This window comes from Sinocyclocheilus grahami, unplaced genomic scaffold (assembly GCF_001515645.1).
Source record: "Sinocyclocheilus grahami isolate Dianchi unplaced genomic scaffold, SAMN03320097.WGS_v1.1 scaffold257.1, whole genome shotgun sequence".
NCBI classification, from domain to species: Eukaryota; Metazoa; Chordata; class Actinopteri; order Cypriniformes; family Cyprinidae; genus Sinocyclocheilus; species Sinocyclocheilus grahami.
This window is the reverse complement of record NW_015505436.1, coordinates 1,635,832-1,654,108: the sequence shown is the minus strand read 5'-3', so window position 1 is coordinate 1,654,108 and position 18,277 is coordinate 1,635,832. Positions and strand designations below refer to the sequence as shown.

General features: G+C 34.1%; 2 protein-coding genes across 2 annotated transcripts; both read right to left on the bottom strand.

The window, feature by feature from the left end:
* Positions 1 to 1,667: 1,667 nt before the first annotated feature.
* Positions 1,668 to 13,681, bottom strand: LOC107598892 (ubiquitin carboxyl-terminal hydrolase 3-like). The gene is made up of 14 exons (XM_016290332.1): positions 13,673 to 13,681; positions 12,983 to 13,070; positions 9,456 to 9,516; positions 9,057 to 9,200; positions 8,821 to 8,904; positions 8,634 to 8,715; positions 8,141 to 8,223; positions 6,337 to 6,452; positions 5,662 to 5,910; positions 5,504 to 5,584; positions 5,064 to 5,182; positions 4,862 to 4,975; positions 2,872 to 2,939; positions 1,668 to 2,633 (listed from the first exon to the last, which is right to left on the bottom strand). The coding sequence occupies exons 1-14, from the start codon at positions 13,679 to 13,681 to the stop codon at positions 2,468 to 2,470; spliced, it is 1,464 nt and encodes a 487-aa protein (XP_016145818.1). The 3' UTR covers positions 1,668 to 2,467.
* A 203-nt stretch (positions 13,682 to 13,884) lies between these two features.
* LOC107598915 (kunitz-type serine protease inhibitor bitisilin-3-like) lies at positions 13,885 to 17,618 on the bottom strand. Its single transcript, XM_016290356.1, has 6 exons — positions 17,512 to 17,618; positions 14,889 to 15,086; positions 14,508 to 14,684; positions 14,375 to 14,419; positions 14,210 to 14,288; positions 13,885 to 14,109 (listed from the first exon to the last, which is right to left on the bottom strand). Exons 1-6 carry the CDS (start codon positions 17,600 to 17,602, stop codon positions 13,980 to 13,982), a joined length of 720 nt encoding a protein of 239 aa, XP_016145842.1. The 5' UTR covers positions 17,603 to 17,618; the 3' UTR covers positions 13,885 to 13,979.
* Positions 17,619 to 18,277: the final 659 nt, after the last annotated feature.

Genomic DNA, 18,277 nt, shown 5'->3' with positions numbered 1-18,277 from the left:
CCGCACACACACACACAAATGGCATGCACTTTCTCTATTTGGCAAGCTATAATCTGATTGGCTCATTTTGCACAACTTTTGGATACAAAACCAAGTTTAAAAGGTACACGTTTGCAAGGATTAACAATTGTGAGGAAGAAGGAATCACTGGATTTCAGCGTTCGCTGGTGCTAACTGTTCCATAAAAATAAAATAACCAATGCTTGGGGTAATTTTGGTCGGCCGGCCACTCCTGGGAAGGTTCTCCACTGTTCCATGTTTTTGCCATTTGTGAATAATGGCTCTCACTGTGGTTCGCTGGAGTCCCAAAGCTTTAGAAATGGCTTTATAACCTTTTCCAGACTGATAGATCTCAATTACTTTCTTTCTCATTTGTTTCTGAATTTCTTTGGATCTCGGCATGATGTCTAGCTTTTGAGGATCTTTTGGGCTACTTCACTTTGTCAGGCAGGTCCTATTTAAGAGATTTCTTGATTGCGAACAGGTGTGGCAGTAATCAGGCCTGGGTGTGGCTAGAGAAATTGAACTCAGGTGTGATAAACCACAGTTTTAACAGGGAGGCAAACACTTCTTCACACAGGGCCATGTAGTTTTGGATTTTGTTTTCCCTTAATAATAAAAACCATTTAAAAACTGCATGTTGTATTTACTTGTGTTATCTTTGACTAATATTTAAATTTGTTTGATGATCTGAAACATTAAAGTGTGACACCATGCAAAAAAATAAGAAATCAGGAAGGGGGCCAACACTTTTTCACACCACTGTATATATATATATATATATGAACAATAATATTATTATTAGAGGTGTGTTCTATTAAATACCTTGGATTTATATATATATATATATATATATATATATACACACATACATACATACACACACATATATATATAAATAAAATATTAATGTAATGTAATATAATTAATAAATCAAATTATCTTCGATTTTTTTGTTGTAGAATTGACAAGCGAAAAGGCATGACATTGGCAATGCAAGACATCGAACTGACACATAATATTATCAAATGTGGCACATTTTTTGTTTTACTTCCTCTACCTTTTATTTATTTATTTTTTTGCTGAACAGAGATAATCTAAAAATGTTTTACCCTATTTGCATTGTGTGATACAGAAGTGGGGCACAGCTAGCCTCAGACGGCACACCCATGGACCATCTGATGCATATTTCCGCACACACACACACAAATGGCATGCACTTTCTCTATTTGGCAAGCTATAATCTGATTGGCTCATTTTGCACAACTTTTGGATACAAAACCAAGTTTAAAAGGTACACGTTTGCAAGGATTAACAATTGTGAGGAAGAAGGAATCACTGGATTTCAGCGTTCGCTGGTGCTAACTGTTCCATAAAAATAAAATAACCAATGGTTGGTCCTTTTATATGTCAGCCAGAACCAGAGCTATTAACTAAAACTAAAACCATCAAAAAAAAACAACATTTTGTTACTTGAAATAAAATGTAACTGACATGAAACTTTAAAACTTATTTTAATATTTAATTCAGCTATTTGCCGAGGCAACATTTCTCATTTTACTTAATGCACTAAAATAACTAAAAACTAAAATAATAATAAAAAATTACAAAAAATAATTCAACAAATATTCATAAAACCTACACTTACTAAAATAACACTGGTCAGAACTTGTGAAGTGAGGTCTTTGCCAGCATAAGCTGCAAAATGGACCAGTAAATACAATAATTTATTGCATACGTTTTAATTTTGAGAATAATATAATAAAAACGCAAACCAACTTTTGCACAATCTGCATCCCTTTAATTCTAAAAGGACAGAAAGTGTACATCTGGTCAAACACTTTCAAGCGTAAAGGAAACAAGACACGTGAGCTACTGGACCCTTCAAAAGTCATTTTCACATTAGTGAGGTGATCGCAGTCAACTACTGCTTTGAGATACAGACGACATCTTGTTTTGTCACGTAAAATCAAACATTTCAAGTTTTAGTTCGGAAACACCTCCACATCAACCTAGATCAATGAACAGCAGGCTCAGGAGACAAGAATGCATTTCCGAGCCGAACAGAAAGGTTTTTTCCTGGAGCAGCGAGCAGATCATTGGCGTGAGTAGGAGACGTCAGAAACGTGACAGCTGTCATCATTTCAGACGACGGAAAAACACTCAGTGAGGAGAGGGAAAAAATCAATTGTAAAGCATTTTGTTTCTACAGTCAATTTGAGTTCATTCGGCAGACAAAAATCCCCCTGAAGAATTGCCTTTGGAATCTCATTTCACACTGGTGGCGGATGAAGACAAAAAACTGGGACAGTCTATTAAACGAAAAGTCATCAAGTCGAAACGCAAGCAGCAATTCAGTTTGTATTGAGGTTCTGTGATGCAAAAAAAAATCATAACTGGATAGCATGAGACAAGAGACAGATGACGGCACATGTATGAAGGTCCGATAACTGATCTGGAGGAAGTCTTAAAGCTTGGCTGGACTCTCTTGATCCGTGTGCTCTGTGTAGAACAGAATGTAGGCCTTGGCTTTCAGCACAGCCTCCTCACTGACCAGAGTGACTGTGCTGTCGTTGAAGTGGTACCATTGGCCCTCGTGAAGCCCGTATGCCGTGTAATGTCCTGAGCCGATGCTGTGGGAGAGGACAGTGATCTGATTATCAGTACAGAGTGTGAATTGGTTAAACATGAAAAGATCAGCAGAGCTACTGATATAACATCGCTCCCTAGTGGAGGACAAAGAAACCCAACTTCAGGCTGCTGCAGTGAATGAGATGTGTGCTACAAATGGAACATTTCTCTATTACAGTTGTGGGAAGTGAGAAACAGTATTATACTGTTATTAACAGACCGAGGCCAGCGTTTACTTACCCAGATCCATGATGCACCACTACTGCAGAAAGATCATACAGGCATCTCTCTGGCAAGCTGTTTTCAGGCTGAGCAGAATTACATAATTGTTATGAAATCAATATTACATAAAATAAGATATTATATAATATAACTAAAAATTATATTTATATAACATTGTAATATTTGTTTTAATCATATGCTTTATGTAAAGGTATATAATTACTAGGGCTGTCAGTTTAAAGCACTTAATGAGTTGTGAAAAAATAACGCGATTAAAATATTTTAACGCAGTTAACGCACTGACCTGTACATCATCTTACATTACATACAGTTGACTGTTGACAAATACGATGCAGGGCAACAACTCCATAAATGCAGTTATGCCCTAAAATTCAAAATATTGGTGCAAAAAAAATGCCCTTGTATATCACACGAGGAGCAGTATCCCACGAGTGCTGATTTTGTCCCGAATATCACGAGTTTGAATGTGATTTTATACAACAGTAAATAAAAAGTTGATAAAGTGTTATATTTTAAACACAACAATATTATGTGTTTTTGCTCAATTTTGCAGAGAACATATTACACCTTAAAGCCATTACAGAATTGTTGAGCATCTCCGAGTAACACAGCGGGGTTTAGTTTCTGAATGAATCAGCGTTTTGAACGAATTGTGTGAACCAATGATTCAAAGCCTCATTCATAGAGAGCCATTTACTTCATTCCTGAATGAATCAGCCGTTTGAACAAATCGAATGAAGACATTTACCGCCACCTGCTGGCAGATTTAGTTTCTTATTTAGAGTATAGTTTCATAAAATAACAATAACATTAAAGGGATAGGCCTAGCTCACCCAAAAAAAATTTAATTCTGTCATATTTACTCACCCTCATGTCGTTTCAAACACTTCTTTTGTGGAACATAAAAGAAGGTATTTTGAAGACTGATAACAAAGCTGTTTTAGTTAATGACTTTCATTGTATGAACAAAAAATACGGAGTTGTTTCTCAAATTATCATCTTTTATATTCCATAGTTTATGTTAGGCTGTTGTAGCTTAAATGTTTGTGTGTAATAAATTGTTGAATCAAAATAAAAATTTTATTTTTACAGCTACAATTTGTAATGTCTACTTGATACTTTCTCATTTAACACAAAATAGCTTTAAATAATCTTTTGTGGGTATTTTCAAAGTCAAATTTATTTTGCGATTAATTAGATTAATTAATAGACACATGTAATTAATTAGATAAAAAATTTTAATCAACTGACAGCCCTAATAATGAACTAATATTTACATTAAATTATACAATTATGAATACAATTTTGTGATAGTTATTAAAATAATTACTATATTAAAGTAAAATAACTTATATTATTATATATTGTATTTAATTATATTTATATATTATACTTTATTATATTATAGTACATATATTTGTAATTTATTTAAATATAACTATTTATCATTAATATTTAAGAGTTTCTGCAATGTATTAATTTATTTTATATATGTGTAATTATATTTTATTTAATATTATTTAAGTGACAAACACATTACATTATTTCTGTATTATTACATAATATTATCTTTAAAAATAAAACTATTATTAAACATTAAATTAATATGTAGTTGTTCAATTAATAGTAATATTTCACTACTTTATATAAAATAATCAATTTACAGCTATTTATTGAAATTTTTTTTTTTTTTTTACAAATTTTATATTATATAAAATGATTATATTTAATTTAATATTAGTTAAAAATTATATATAAATAAAACACACATTACATTATTACCTTACTATTATTTTTTAAAAATTAAATTATTATTAAATATTAAATTAGTATATAGTTATTTAATTAACAGTAATATTAATATTATTTTTAATCTTTTTATATACAATAATTAAATATTATAGTTATTTATTTAAGTATTAAAAACTAATTAAATAACATACAACTTATTACAAAACTACAATTAAAAAACAAATGGTTCACTCACCTCTAGCAAGTAGCTTTTCATGTCAAGGCCACGCTTTGGAAACTCTACATAGGTGTCGATCTTATTCCTCAGAAACGCTGTCCAGTGAAACCTCTTCAGATGCAAACAAAGCACCTACACACGGATTAGACATTGTATAACCATTACAAATGACATAAAGCACAATTTATTTAAAAATCTGATATTTCTACACTTCCGTCACCTTGGGCAGTTTCTGGATCCAGAATTTCTTGGTGGACTTTTGTCGCTTTTTGCACTTGTGACACATGTAGAGCTCAGTTTCATCCAGTTCCTCGAGGTCTGTGAAACTCCGAAGGCAATCTAAGAGACAGTACATACTGACTTAAGGTCCTAGCACACGGAGTCTGAAATTTTAGTATGCATTTTTTTTGTCGTATTCGTCATCCTTTCCTATCAAAATGCTTGTTACGGATGCAAAAAACGCAGAAAATCTTACCTGATCCAAATTTTTTTTTACGATGGACTAAAGTTTCGGAGGCAGCGTGTAAACTTGATTGACACAACGTGAGGTCATATTTATTTTTTAACGTACGAAAATTTCGGACTCAGTGTGCAATGACATTAAGTCAACAAAATCAACCAAAATGCAGCCATGTAATAGAATCTAATAACATCTCTTACCATTTAAAGTGCATGTCGGCCTCGGCTCTTGGTCTTTTGTGGTCTTGATTCGAAACTGTCTGGGAATGTCCAATGAGAGATCTGGAGGAGAGTGAGATTTAGCGTAACCATAGCGACAGAGGCCTTCAAAGCTTTTATAGACCGAATTGGTGGCTCACCTAGGAATGGATCAAATTTTCGAGACTCGGTGCCACATATCAAGCAGTACACCTCGTTCTGCAGGACGCCACCAAACACGGATGTAACGATAGTGGAGGTCCCATTTCTAAACAAAACAAAAAAACGCTCTACATTATTAAATAAACCCACACAAGTCCCATCCCGAGAGCGTTTGACTGAATCGGGACATTGTGAAAGCACATCTAGTCTGTCTATCCGCAGCAGGATTAACCTGCCATTTTGTTCAGCTCAATCCACTGAGCACGCCACAACACTGCACTTCCTTTTCAATAACCCTGGCAAATCCACTCAGGTCACCCTCGCAGCTCTTGGCCGAGGGCTTCCTCACTTGTCTGCAGCTATTAATACAAACACAACAGGGTGGCTCTGCTAAAATATCACAGTTTCACATTTTATATATTTTTTTAGATTGTATATAATTTTATATATGTTATTAATTTATAATTTTTTTTAAAAATCTAAATTTTAACAGTAGATTTTTGTCAAGGTATAATAAATCTTTAAGTAACAAAAAATATATAACCATTCCATAAACATGTAGACTATTATGGTATTGTATATGATATATTGTAAGGGCTTACATTATGAAAAGTATGTTTTGACTATTTCTTTAAAATAAAGGACAGCATTTGAATTTCAGTGGAGAGGACCTTACACACTGCTGTCCCCCTGACTTCTGGTGTGGTACATTCTCCTTCCTGCAGTTTTTCCACTTCGTAAGGCCACCGAGGGCAGCTCCTTAAAATAACAGCTGAACACCTGGATGTTACTGGAGACAGGAAACAAAAGCCAGTGTTTAACCAAACAGAGATGTCTTAAACATGACTCAAGATCCTTCTGACTTACGACCGTTTGGTATATCTTTCCAAACGCAAATTAAACATCGACAGTATGCCAGAATACTATGGTAACCTTGCCAAGGCTTCCTTTTCCATGGATCATGGCCAGCAGAAGTGCGCAAATGGAAATATTTTTTTCAGGTAGGGTTAGTGTTTTATCCAGGCCTTAAAAAAACGATAACGGCTCAGCAACAAAAGACAAATGAAAGATTAAAAAGAATTAAAATTGTAATTAAAATTATAGTGCAGTTTGATGACAAACTTTGATGTTGACTTGTCAAAGCATTGTCTGAATAACTTTTTAAATAACGTAGAAAAGCTTAAAGTTTGAAGGATTTTAGTAGTCAGAGAAAGTCAATAAAATGTTGCAAACACTTTTTAGCATCTTGCTAGCATGATTTACCATGTCACTAATGTATTTCTAACATGATTTTACATACTGCTAGCATGTTTTAGTATGTTGGTAACATTTCTAGATTGATTAACGTGTTGCTATCATGTTTATAGCATTTTTAACATGTTGCTAGAACGATTTAGCATTTTGTAAACAACATACTAATATGCTAATGTTTTAACGTTGCTAACGTGATTTAACATTACTAGAATGTTTAAGAATGTTGATAGCATGATTTAGCACATTGCTAACATGTTACTAGCATGATTTCCCACATTGCCAGCATGATTTAGCATTTTGTTAACATACTAATATGATTTAGCACATTGCTAACGTTTTAACATGTTGCTAATAAGATTAACACATTACTAGCATGTTTAAGAATGTTGTTGATAGCATGATTTGCTAACATGTTACTAGCATGATTTAGCTCATTGTTAACATGTTACAAGCATGTTAAATCATTGTGTACAAAACTAATTAAAAAGCAATATTGTTAATGACTTAATACACTGCTAGAATGTATGTACATGATTTAGCACACTGCTAACATGTTTATCGTGTTGATATCATTATTTTTCTTTGCTAGCATGTTTCTAGCATTATTTACAACACTGCTAGTATGTTTTAACATGGTGCTAGCATGATTTAATGCATTGCTAGCATATTCTAACATGAATTAGCAATAGCATGATTTAGCACAAGAAAGATTTCTAACTATTACTTTTTACTTGCTATTACAGTTGTGCTACTGTAACATTTTGTTCAGGTTCATTGATAAAAAAAAAAAGTTCAGAATGACAGCATTTGTTTGAAATAGATTTTTTGTAGATGTAAAATCAATTTAATTCATCCTTGCTAAATAAATGTATTATTTTGTTTAATCCTATTGCCGACAAACGTTTGAACGGTAGTGTAACTGAATGTTTGCCTCAGTAGTTCGTGATAATGCAGGCTGAACGGTTTATGTGATATTTGGCACGAGTCGCTTGCGTAAGGTTGGCTACGGTGAGCAGGCAGACAGCCTAATCCGTCCCCTGGCTCCCCACCAAGCTCTCCTCCTGCCAGCTCACAGGCCACAGGCACCGTTACCTGCCAGTACATACTAGAGGCTCCAGCAGAGCGCAGGGAGGCTTTAAGGCTCCACCAGCCGGGCCACCCACACCCTGCCAGGCTATGCATCGCCGGCTGCCCTTGGCTCGGGGTCGTGAGGGCTGCTCTTACCTCAGGGACTGGAGAATGGCGTTCATGAAGCAGGTGTTACCCAGGTTTCGGAGGCCCGTGGCACACTGTGCTATGGTGCTGTCCTGTGTGGTGACATTAAAGAAAATTATGGATCCAGAACACATCTGACAAATGATGCATACAAAATTGAATCGCATTCGATTTTTTTGCACAGCCCTAATTACAAAATAAATTAAAAAAAAAAAAAAAATATATATATATATATATACATGTTTATATAAAATAATTATTTACAAATGAATAAACAAGTAAAACCTGCTGTTTCTCTTGGGCTTAATGACAACGTGACAGCAATTTTAAGAATTATGAAACCTGAGTCATCTGCACTGCACGGGGAAGTTTTTACCTTCCAGTAATTATTAACAATTAAATATGTGGTGAGATATGTGGATGGACACATCACGTTTTTCTGAACCATATCTTAGCACACCAGGGTCTTTTACACACTTATCTAAAATCCAATTAAACTCACGCTGTCTTTCTTCAGCTTGCTGTCAGGAGAGGAACTGTCTGACAGTTTTCTCTTCCTCTGTCTGTCAGTATTAGACACAGAGCTGAAAAAAAGAGAATAAATCAGTTCAAAAACAATAATATAATCCATGCATTTAAGTGATGATGATTGATAAATGGATAGATACACCGACAAATACCAGACGTACTTTTCCAAACTCTGCAGATGTTCTCTGACCCTCTGCACATGCCCTAGTTTTGTGTCGTTCACCACAAATTCATCACATCTGTAACTACAGGAAAGAAATTTGCATGAAGGTAAAAAAAAAAAAACACATAACACTGTTCACTGAAAAATACTGTATGTACTGTCCCTTTAAGACACTCATCTTACTACTGTCCATTTAAAAATATTTCTGGAAAGAAAAATAGGGAAGAAACTAACCAGAACGTGCTATAACTGTTACAGTCCATACACACAGAGTGCTGCTGACTCTTCTCGCTCGACTTTTCTCGCTCTGGCTTCCTTTGACCGCCTCCTGGTGCCTGAATCTCCTCGAAATGCTTTTTTGCATGGCCGTTTACATACCTGCCACAGGAAACAGATGCAAGGTCATTTTAATGTGTGAAATTTAATATTTTAATAATTAGAATGTAATTAACTTTAATTCACTTTTATCTACTAAAACAATTTTTATATTTTCTACATTTTAATATTTTAATACAGCTTAAACATAATTCTAAACAATCAAGGAACTATGAATTTACATGTAATATTTACTGTAAGTCATATATAAAGAAACACAACCACATAGACTAAAAAAATATCAATTTAAGCACTCACCTTCCACAATGCACATTCAAACATGTCAGGCAAACCCACGGGCTTTTGTTTGACCGGCAAACTACAAAATATCAAAATATACAGCATATGAGTGACATCCATGATATGATTTGGCATTTTACAAGTGTATAAAACAAGATCATTTTAATACATTTTTTTTTTTAAAATGTTTTACACATGTAAATTAGTCAGCTTCTCTTGGGTTTAAAAATGGATAGATGGATGGATGGATAAAATGTAAGTAATTTATAATATACATAAGGAAAATATAACGGATAATAAAACAAAAAAGACAATATATCAATATATATTTATTTTAATTTCAAAGCATTTTAAAACTGTATGCTAAGCCTACATTTGAAATAATAAAATAAGTAAATTATTCAGGCTGGGCTTAAAATGTTACAATAGGCTACAACATATATTATGTAGTATTATATTTGTGCATTTTTTATTGATTATTTTGCCTACACCTGTAAAATTGGCAGCTTCTCTTGGGCTTAAAATGCTTGAAATAAGTATCATATAACTTTTAATACATTTTTTGTAATTAATTATTTTTTTACACATGTAAATTAGTCAGCTTCTCTTGGGTTTAAAAATGGATAGATGGATGGATGGATAAAATGTAAGTAATTTATAATATACATAAGGAAAATATAACGGATAATAAAACAAAAAAGACAATATATAAATATATATTTATTTTAATTTCAAAGCATTTTAAAACTGTATGCTAAGCCTACATTTGAAATAATAAAATAAGTAAATTATTCAGGCTGGGCTTAAAATGTTACAATAGGCTACAACATATATTATGTAGTATTATATTTGTGCATTTTTTATTGATTATTTTGCCTACACCTGTAAAATTGGCAGCTTCTCTTGGGCTTAAAATGCTTGAAATAAGTATCATATAACATACATATACATATAATAAAATATAAAAAAAAAGTATAAGCATATTTTTCAAGCTCTATACTAGACCCACACAAGTAATCTTGGATTTTAAAAAAAATTATAAAAATATTTTTATTAATAACAAATAAATAAATATTTTACACCATATATTTTCTTTATAACATTTATATCATGTCTTAAATCATTTTTAAATAATATTTTTTTCTTTAAATTTTACAAACATAATATTGTATTTTACAGATGTATGAAACCAGACCCACATACTCAAGACATGAAACCTAGTGTATAATAAAGACCTCTGTAATGTGCAGAGATAAGGTGGCATGTTAACCTCATGCAAATGTAATCTCTGGCTGTGGCCTGCTGGGAGAGAGTGCTTTGTTCTAATTGCCTTGATCACCTTCCCTCTGAGCGCACAACAAGCATCTGAATTAGCTGTTGCTAAGGAACGGTCGATTCTCGTGAATGCTGGTCTGTCCACGACCCAACAAATGTGGAAAAAAATCAATAGACCCCGTCCGTCTCCTCGTACCTGCTGACCGCCTGTGTCCTGATTAAGAAAGCGCCAATGCTGTGCTATTGTAACATGCTTTATATAATGCGCTTCACACAAAAGAAGCGACGTTCTAACAAAACCATGCTGTTATTAGGAACAAAGCCACCTAAACAGGTATGTCGTGACTCGTGTACAATTTTCCCAAAGAATCTGCCATAAAGTGCAGTGAAATTTAAGTCGTATTAATTTATATGGTATTAAAGGTGGGTCATAGTTCTGTTTTACTAGTTCAGTCATTTAAGTAATTATTTTTTTTTAGCAGTACTAATGATTGACATGTTTCATAAGTGTGAAATGTGTTAAACAAGAGATATGGGGCATTTCTCATGTCCCGTGGGTGTGCTGAGGGGCCACTGGGCGTCACACCCTAAATGTTCATGGGTTTTCAGTGTAATCTAACATGTAAATTCATCTTCACTCTGGTCTGGTCAAAAATACACATATGAAATAATCATGGATGCATGATATGTTGGTAATGTTACTGGTATAAAAGTATAGCTAGCTTTTTTTTTTTGTATTCATTTGATGTATGTCAGTTAGCAATAAATATATATAACCTGTCGTCTGAAATAGTTTTTTAAATCATCAATGCCAATATCTACAGAGTGGAATGCCTGATAAGATCAAATAAGATTTACACAAAATGGTTACATTTAAATAAACACTTATTTTACTAGTTGTTTATATTCACTATAAAATATATAAAAACTGGAAATATTTGATATTTACCAGAATTGATCAATTTCGAAAAATTCTAAATAGCCCAATTTTAGCCAAATACACTACCATTCAAAAATGTGGTGTGTGTGGAAGATATAATAAAAAAAATTATTAATAAATAAATGTAATTTTATAAACAAACAAATAAATACATTTATCCAGGTAGGAGGGGGCACAGTTGATCAAATGTGACAGTAAAGACGAGGTTACAAAGGTTTATTTAAAAAGAAAAAAAATACAGCATAAGAAACTATTTTCAAAAACATTAAAAAAATTGTGTCGACCTCAAACTTTAGCGTGCTGGTTTGTCTGCCACTATTTAGAACACTGGCCATAATATAAAAATAAAATCTGATATCATGCACCCCATTGAATAATATCTCTAATAACATTATTTTTATTTATAGATGAAATCCATGCATTTCAAGGAGATTCTGATGATAATACAAACAAACACTAGATCCTGCACTTCTTTCCACAAGTTTGTAGCCATGAGACCTAATGGGTTACTTTAAAGGTCTCTCCAACCTTTAATGGCTTCCTCGAATGTTCTCCTGAACATTTTTTCCAGCAAACCGGCCCCTGTAAAAGCAGTCCCACACTAAGCCAATCATTACCATCTACAATAGCTCCCTTTCCTATCTACAGTAAATGCCCAAATCCAAAAAGAAGGAAAGAAAACGTTTTCAGATCCTTTGTATTGTAGTGCTTTCATGCACATGTAAAGCCATGAATGTAATAGCATTACACTTGTGTTGTAAAAACGTTTGCAGACATTATTTCTGCTTTATTTTGTGGTCTGCCCATCTAGATTGCTTAGTTTATATTGTCTGCATATGAAGATCAATATTAATCATTCACTGTAAATCGGCAGGTTTGTACCTTAAATGAACAGTTCGATATAAAGCTAATGACAAATTAGAGCCAATCACAACAATATAAGATTAAATGCCACTACGAAAAAGAAAACCTCTCTCAAGTTTCTGAAAGGGTGAAACAAACTGGCGAAAGCGAAACGTCTTCAAAGAACAATAAGCTGTCCGCCTTTCACACTCAAATGAGCAAGTTTGACTGCTGTGTGAAGCTAAACTACTCGGTTTGAGGGTTTAATATTTAATAAAGCACAATTACTGAATATTATCATTCCACGGCATATTATGTGTTTATATGTTCTTCAGTTTTATTAGTACAAAAACACAAAAGTCTCCAAGCGCGAGCTGCTGAGAGCAATGAGGCACTTAGCCGGCTGGGCTAGCTCGAGCTAGCTCTTACAGGAAACTGACTGAATTATTACTCGTTATTAATGAATTATGATTCGCTTGTAACTCACCGGAGCAGCACCATGAGGAAGGGGAACCGTTGGGGAACCGGGTCGGATCCACCGTCAAACAGACACTGGAGCTGAGGTGAGGGTTTCTCTCAAAGAGTATTTCTTTACACTGTTTTCTGCTGGCGCTAGAACACACTTTCCTTATTTTCTCCACAACAAATGGCCAAGCAAGCGCAGACATACGCGTACGCGATACAGAACGAGACCAAATGCGATATCAGCACATACAGTGGGTACGGAAAGTATTCAGACCCACTTAAATTTTTCACTCTTTGTTATATTGCAGCCATTTGCTAAAATCATTTAAGTTAATTTTTTTTCCTCATTAATGTACACACAGCACCCCATACAGGTCTGTGAGAGCCAGAACTCTTGCTTGTTTGTAGGTGACCAAATACTTATTTTACCGAGGAATTTACCAATTAATTCTTTAAAAATCCTACAATGTGATTTTCTGGATTTTTTTTTCTCATTTTGTCTCTCATAGTTGAGGTATACCTATGATGAAAATTACAGGCCTCTCTCATCTTTTTAAGTGGGAGAACTTGCACAATTGGTGGCTGACTAAATACTTTTTTGCCCCACTGTATATTATTTTCACAATTTTATGCTATTGTTTTATTTGAAAACCCCTGCTTTATCATCATGTACACATGTTGTCTCGCTATGAAATTATATGTACATAGTTACCTGGCCCATGATTCATTTTCCAAACACCAACATGTAAACTGTGCCACACTTCAAGGAATTTAAGACCATACAGACATTTCTACTTTATATGTTTATTGTGATATGACCAGTTTAGCTGACATATAAAACAATGCAAATTAGAAATGGACTTCCAAATATAGACACAAGTATAATCTACAAGTAAATAAGGAATATTATGCATGTACCTTTTTATTACAGTCAAACATTTTTACCTGTACATGTTTTAAAAAAAAAAATGCAAACAATGATTGGCCAAAAGTTTCAATGTACATTTGTGGCTAAAAATTTAGGATTGGATTGAAGAGACTTCAAGAGTGTCTGGCTGTGCTTCTCCACCTCCCATCTCAATGGCCTGCTCTTTCAGTGGCTGCTCTGCAGACTTTCCATCCTTTTCCCCATGTTTCTTTGAGCTAGGCCTAGAAAATTCCATGTTAACATGTAACTACAAAAAAAATTGCCAGTAAAAAACACTAAAGCCAAACACAAAAAATATATATATATACTGTAATGACATACTTTTTCTTGACAGCAAAGACAATCACCACAATGAGAATAACGGCACCAATAAGACCAAACACAACACCCAAGATAATTCCTGATGGGATAATAACACATTAATATAATTGAATAAAAAATTCAAATGAGTTGAAAATGTAAGTTTACTATTTACGTTTCACTTACCGACTGGTACATCTGATTCACCAGAATAGTCCTCAAGGCCTTCATCTATTCAAACAAATACACATTAACATGCACTTTTGCATGTACAGTATATACTGTATATCTCTGGGTAAAATCATTATTAGCCACATACCTGCTGCATTGTAACATGTGGCATTACACCAGCTCAGTGTGAGGAATCGGTTTCCATTTCCCACACAGCCAGTCCAGTAGAAAGACTTGCATTTGTGATGTTCAGGACTGTAGTAATAACGGAGATAGTGACCTACACATTCCCCTGGCTTTTTTGGAAGATAGCAAGCTTGTCTTTCTGTTAAAAACAGTTAAATGAATATATATATATATATATATATATATATATATATATCAAATATTGTGTCTACCACAGGGTGGCAGTATTATCTTAAGTCAAGCATTGTTTCTTGGGCGTTGTTTGGACAGGATTGAATTAACAAATGAATGAATCAGTCCATAATAATGTACATTTCATATATAAAAGCAATTATGTTTTTACCGTCCTTAGGAAACAGTTCATCAGCTCTGTTTGAACAGTTTCTCATGCACTGCCTCTCTGTTATGAAACGGTTTGCATTTCCACCACTCCCAAAGTATCGGAATGGATAACAGTTGTCTTTTTCTGCATCGTAGTACATATAAGCCCTAACCTCGGACTCAGATCCTGTCCCTACATCTGCCGTTAGACTGCAGGCCGCTAGATTTTTGGGGAATAAAAGACAGAGAATGTGATTTGTACTGCATTAGATCTGTGTCCAGGATTTAGAGAATCACAATTAAAAACAAAGACTAAAAAAAAAAAATCATTACATTTGCTACATTATGCAACATTGATTGAAACAACCATGGAAATGGGAGTGATCTTTGTATCTTGAATGGTAATGTGTAACTAATCTTGCAGAGTCCACACCTAGTTTTTATGATGATTGTAAATATTGCAATTTTTTTTTTACAGTATGTTAATGATTTCTAGGGTATTAGACCTGGACAGCCAATGTGTCCTCCTAATTGTGTCCTATAAAAACTCAAGACAACGGTTTCATTTGTAGCTGTTTGTACAGTTAAAAATGTTCTCTTTGAATACATTATGAAGTGGTAAATCCAAGTAAATTTGCAATTGTACTAAACAAACAGAAACATCAATTGCCTGATTCTCAGTAATAACATCAGTTGCAATGCCCAGTGTCATGAAAGGTGTAAACTCACTGGCCAATGTTGTAATGTTTTAGTTTTTATGAGTGAAATCTATCCAGACTCCATCCCAATCCAAGTGTATTCTGGTTCTGTTAATTGTACATGCTGTTGTAGCTCCATTAACCTTTCTCCACTATTTCTTTCTCCACTTTTAATGTTACAAGTTTTACTTCCTGTAAATATTATGCAAATTCAGCTTCATTTAAAGTCTTATTTGTCATCACAATTTTGCAAAACTAGTTTTTTTTTCATACAACACTTTATATAGGGTCATAAAAAGGGTTGTATAAATACAACAGGGTTGTGCAAAATTCTGAATTTATAATTGGCTTTCTTGATTCATGAGTGTGAATCTGAATTAAATTGGCCACAGCCCACAGGAAGTTGACTTGGAATGACAGGAAGTGGAATTTACTGAATTACAATTCAAACTAATTCAAATGGAGTATTATTACACCCCAGTCCATAAAATATAAGTTAATTTATTAAATATAAAATTGTTCAAGCAAGTACATCTTTCTATAGGCAACATTTTAAACAGATCTATACTTCTAGCTTTGTTTTTTTTATTCGTTTTTTTTTTAAGTATTAAAGGGGTCATATGATGTTGCTAAAAATAACATTATTTTGTGTATTTGGTGTAATGAAATGTGTTTATGCGGTTTAAGATTCAAAAAGCACATTATTTTCCACATACTGTACATTATTGTTTCTCCTCTATGCCCCGCCTTTCTGAAACACGTCGATTTTTACAAAGCTCATCGTTCTGAAAAGCGAGGTGTGCTGATTGGCCAGCTATCCAGTGCGTTGTGATTGGCTGAATACCTCAAACGTCAGACGGAAATGTTATGCCCCTCACCATACTGTGATGCCATGTCCCGGAGCAACGAGACAAAACCAATAAAACCCATTACAAACGAGGCATTTGTTGCATCCAGTGGGGACATAATTATGGATTATAATGACTTAAACTGTCTTTTTACGCGCTGCGTTGCATCGCGCCGCATAAGCATAAAACCATGTCGGCATTTTAGTGTACTCTCCCAGGATCAGGAAACAGTCTTCCATAAAATGTGCTGCACACATCTGAATATTTGGGTTGAACTGTTCTGGAACAGTGTTGTAAATACAACTTAACCACTGATTTCTAGTCGTGTCCTCTTTTGGAAGGCCAAACAAAGTAGTTTAGCTTTCACAACGAAACACAAGGCGGGCTAGAGTGAGCGGCGGCCGGCGGGCTTGAATGAGGAACGGCCGGCGTATTCGACGAAGGAGCGGCCGGCGGGCTTGCGCCACCCACATGTGACGACCCCGGGCTGGACTCCACTTCGTCCACGGTGAAAACCGATCCGGTGATCACAGCGCAAAGTTGATGTATTTCAACTTTAGGGATCTTATCTATGCACGAACAGATTGTAACACTCCAAAGAGATAAGAAAATTTGAAATGGCATCATATGACCTCTTTAATTCAAGGTTTGTCTCAATGCACCTTCGTTTTCTTGTTAAGAATTACACTTAAGTATGATGTAAATGTAATATTGATGATGATGATGTAAACTTCTTTAAACTTCAGTTTATTTAAATTCTGCCTTCTTAAAATATAAACTGCAATGCTACATTCAGTTTGCTTCCTCAAAATCAGGTGCGCACACACACACACATATAAATGCACATATATACTTATATACACATACACAAGCATATATATATTTATTATATTTAACTAATTTCATCGCATAAAATATGGTTGTGTTTTGTGTGATTTGGTCATTTCTTTGACCTTGAGAATAGTATTTTCTAAATTCAACATTTAACAACATTAAGTAATGAGGTAAAAACAAAGACCAAACCAGACATAAACCCCTTTATCGCTCATAAAATAATTGAATATGTTGGGGTGTTTTTTTTTTTTTTTTTAAATCTTACCTGATTTTGTCGTTTGGGCCTGAATGTTGTGGTTTAGAGCAAAAATGAACAAAATTATGCCAAGTTCCCTCATAGTGAGCCACATAGTCATGTGAATGCTGGTGTAGATGAACGTTTGCAAATTATGATCAGAAAGGGGAGGATTATTTGCACTTTGTACTTTCTCTAGATAAGAGTAATAAACTCTTTAAGGAGGGAACAACGGACTTCTGTTACTGCGGATTAATAGATTTGTTCCAAGACTGTTATAGAGCAGTAAAATGAATCTTTATTATTTTGCATTCTTTATTTAAAAGCAATAATTAATAAATGGCATTTAAACACTTTTAAAAAGCTGTGTATTTGTAATCCGTTTGTTAAGGAATTTTTTATATTAAGTTTTCGATTGTAAACAGTGCTTGATCTGTGCATATTTCTCTCCCGATTCAGACGAGATGACTTTTTCACTGAGAAAGCAATGATTACATTTCTTAATGATGGATTTGTTTCTTACAAACGTGCAGCTTTTCACTTGACAAGATGTTAATTGATTGGCTGGAGTTGTGTGGATTACTTGTGGATTATTGTGATGTTTTTATCAGCTGTTTGGACTCTCATTCTGATGGCACCCATTCACTGTTGAGGATGCATTGTAATGTGATGCTAAATTTCTCCAGATCTGTTATGATGAAGATCTGAGGGTGAGTACTGAGGTGGGAGGGGGGAGGCAACTATTCCTTTATTATACATTTGTAGTAATAGTAATAACGGAGACAATGGGCCTCAT

Excerpts from the sequence above, each read along its gene's own strand:
- LOC107598892 (XM_016290332.1), bottom strand. Across the intron at positions 9,201-9,455 it reads TTGAATGTGCATTGTGGAAG|GTATGTAAACGGCCATGCAA; the intron begins GTGAGTGCTTAA and ends TTCCTGTGGCAG. Across the intron at positions 2,634-2,871 it reads GTGGTGCATCATGGATCTGG|CATCGGCTCAGGACATTACA; the intron begins GTAAGTAAACGC and ends CCTCTCCCACAG.
- LOC107598915 (XM_016290356.1), bottom strand. The coding sequence starts at position 17,602 with ATGACTATGTGGCTCACTATGAGGGAACTTGGCATAATTTTGTTCATT. Across the intron at positions 15,087-17,511 it reads GGCCCAAACGACAAAATCAG|CGGCCTGCAGTCTAACGGCA; the intron begins GTAAGATTTAAA and ends CCAAAAATCTAG. Across the intron at positions 14,110-14,209 it reads GTCTTTGCTGTCAAGAAAAA|GCCTAGCTCAAAGAAACATG; the intron begins GTATGTCATTAC and ends GGAATTTTCTAG.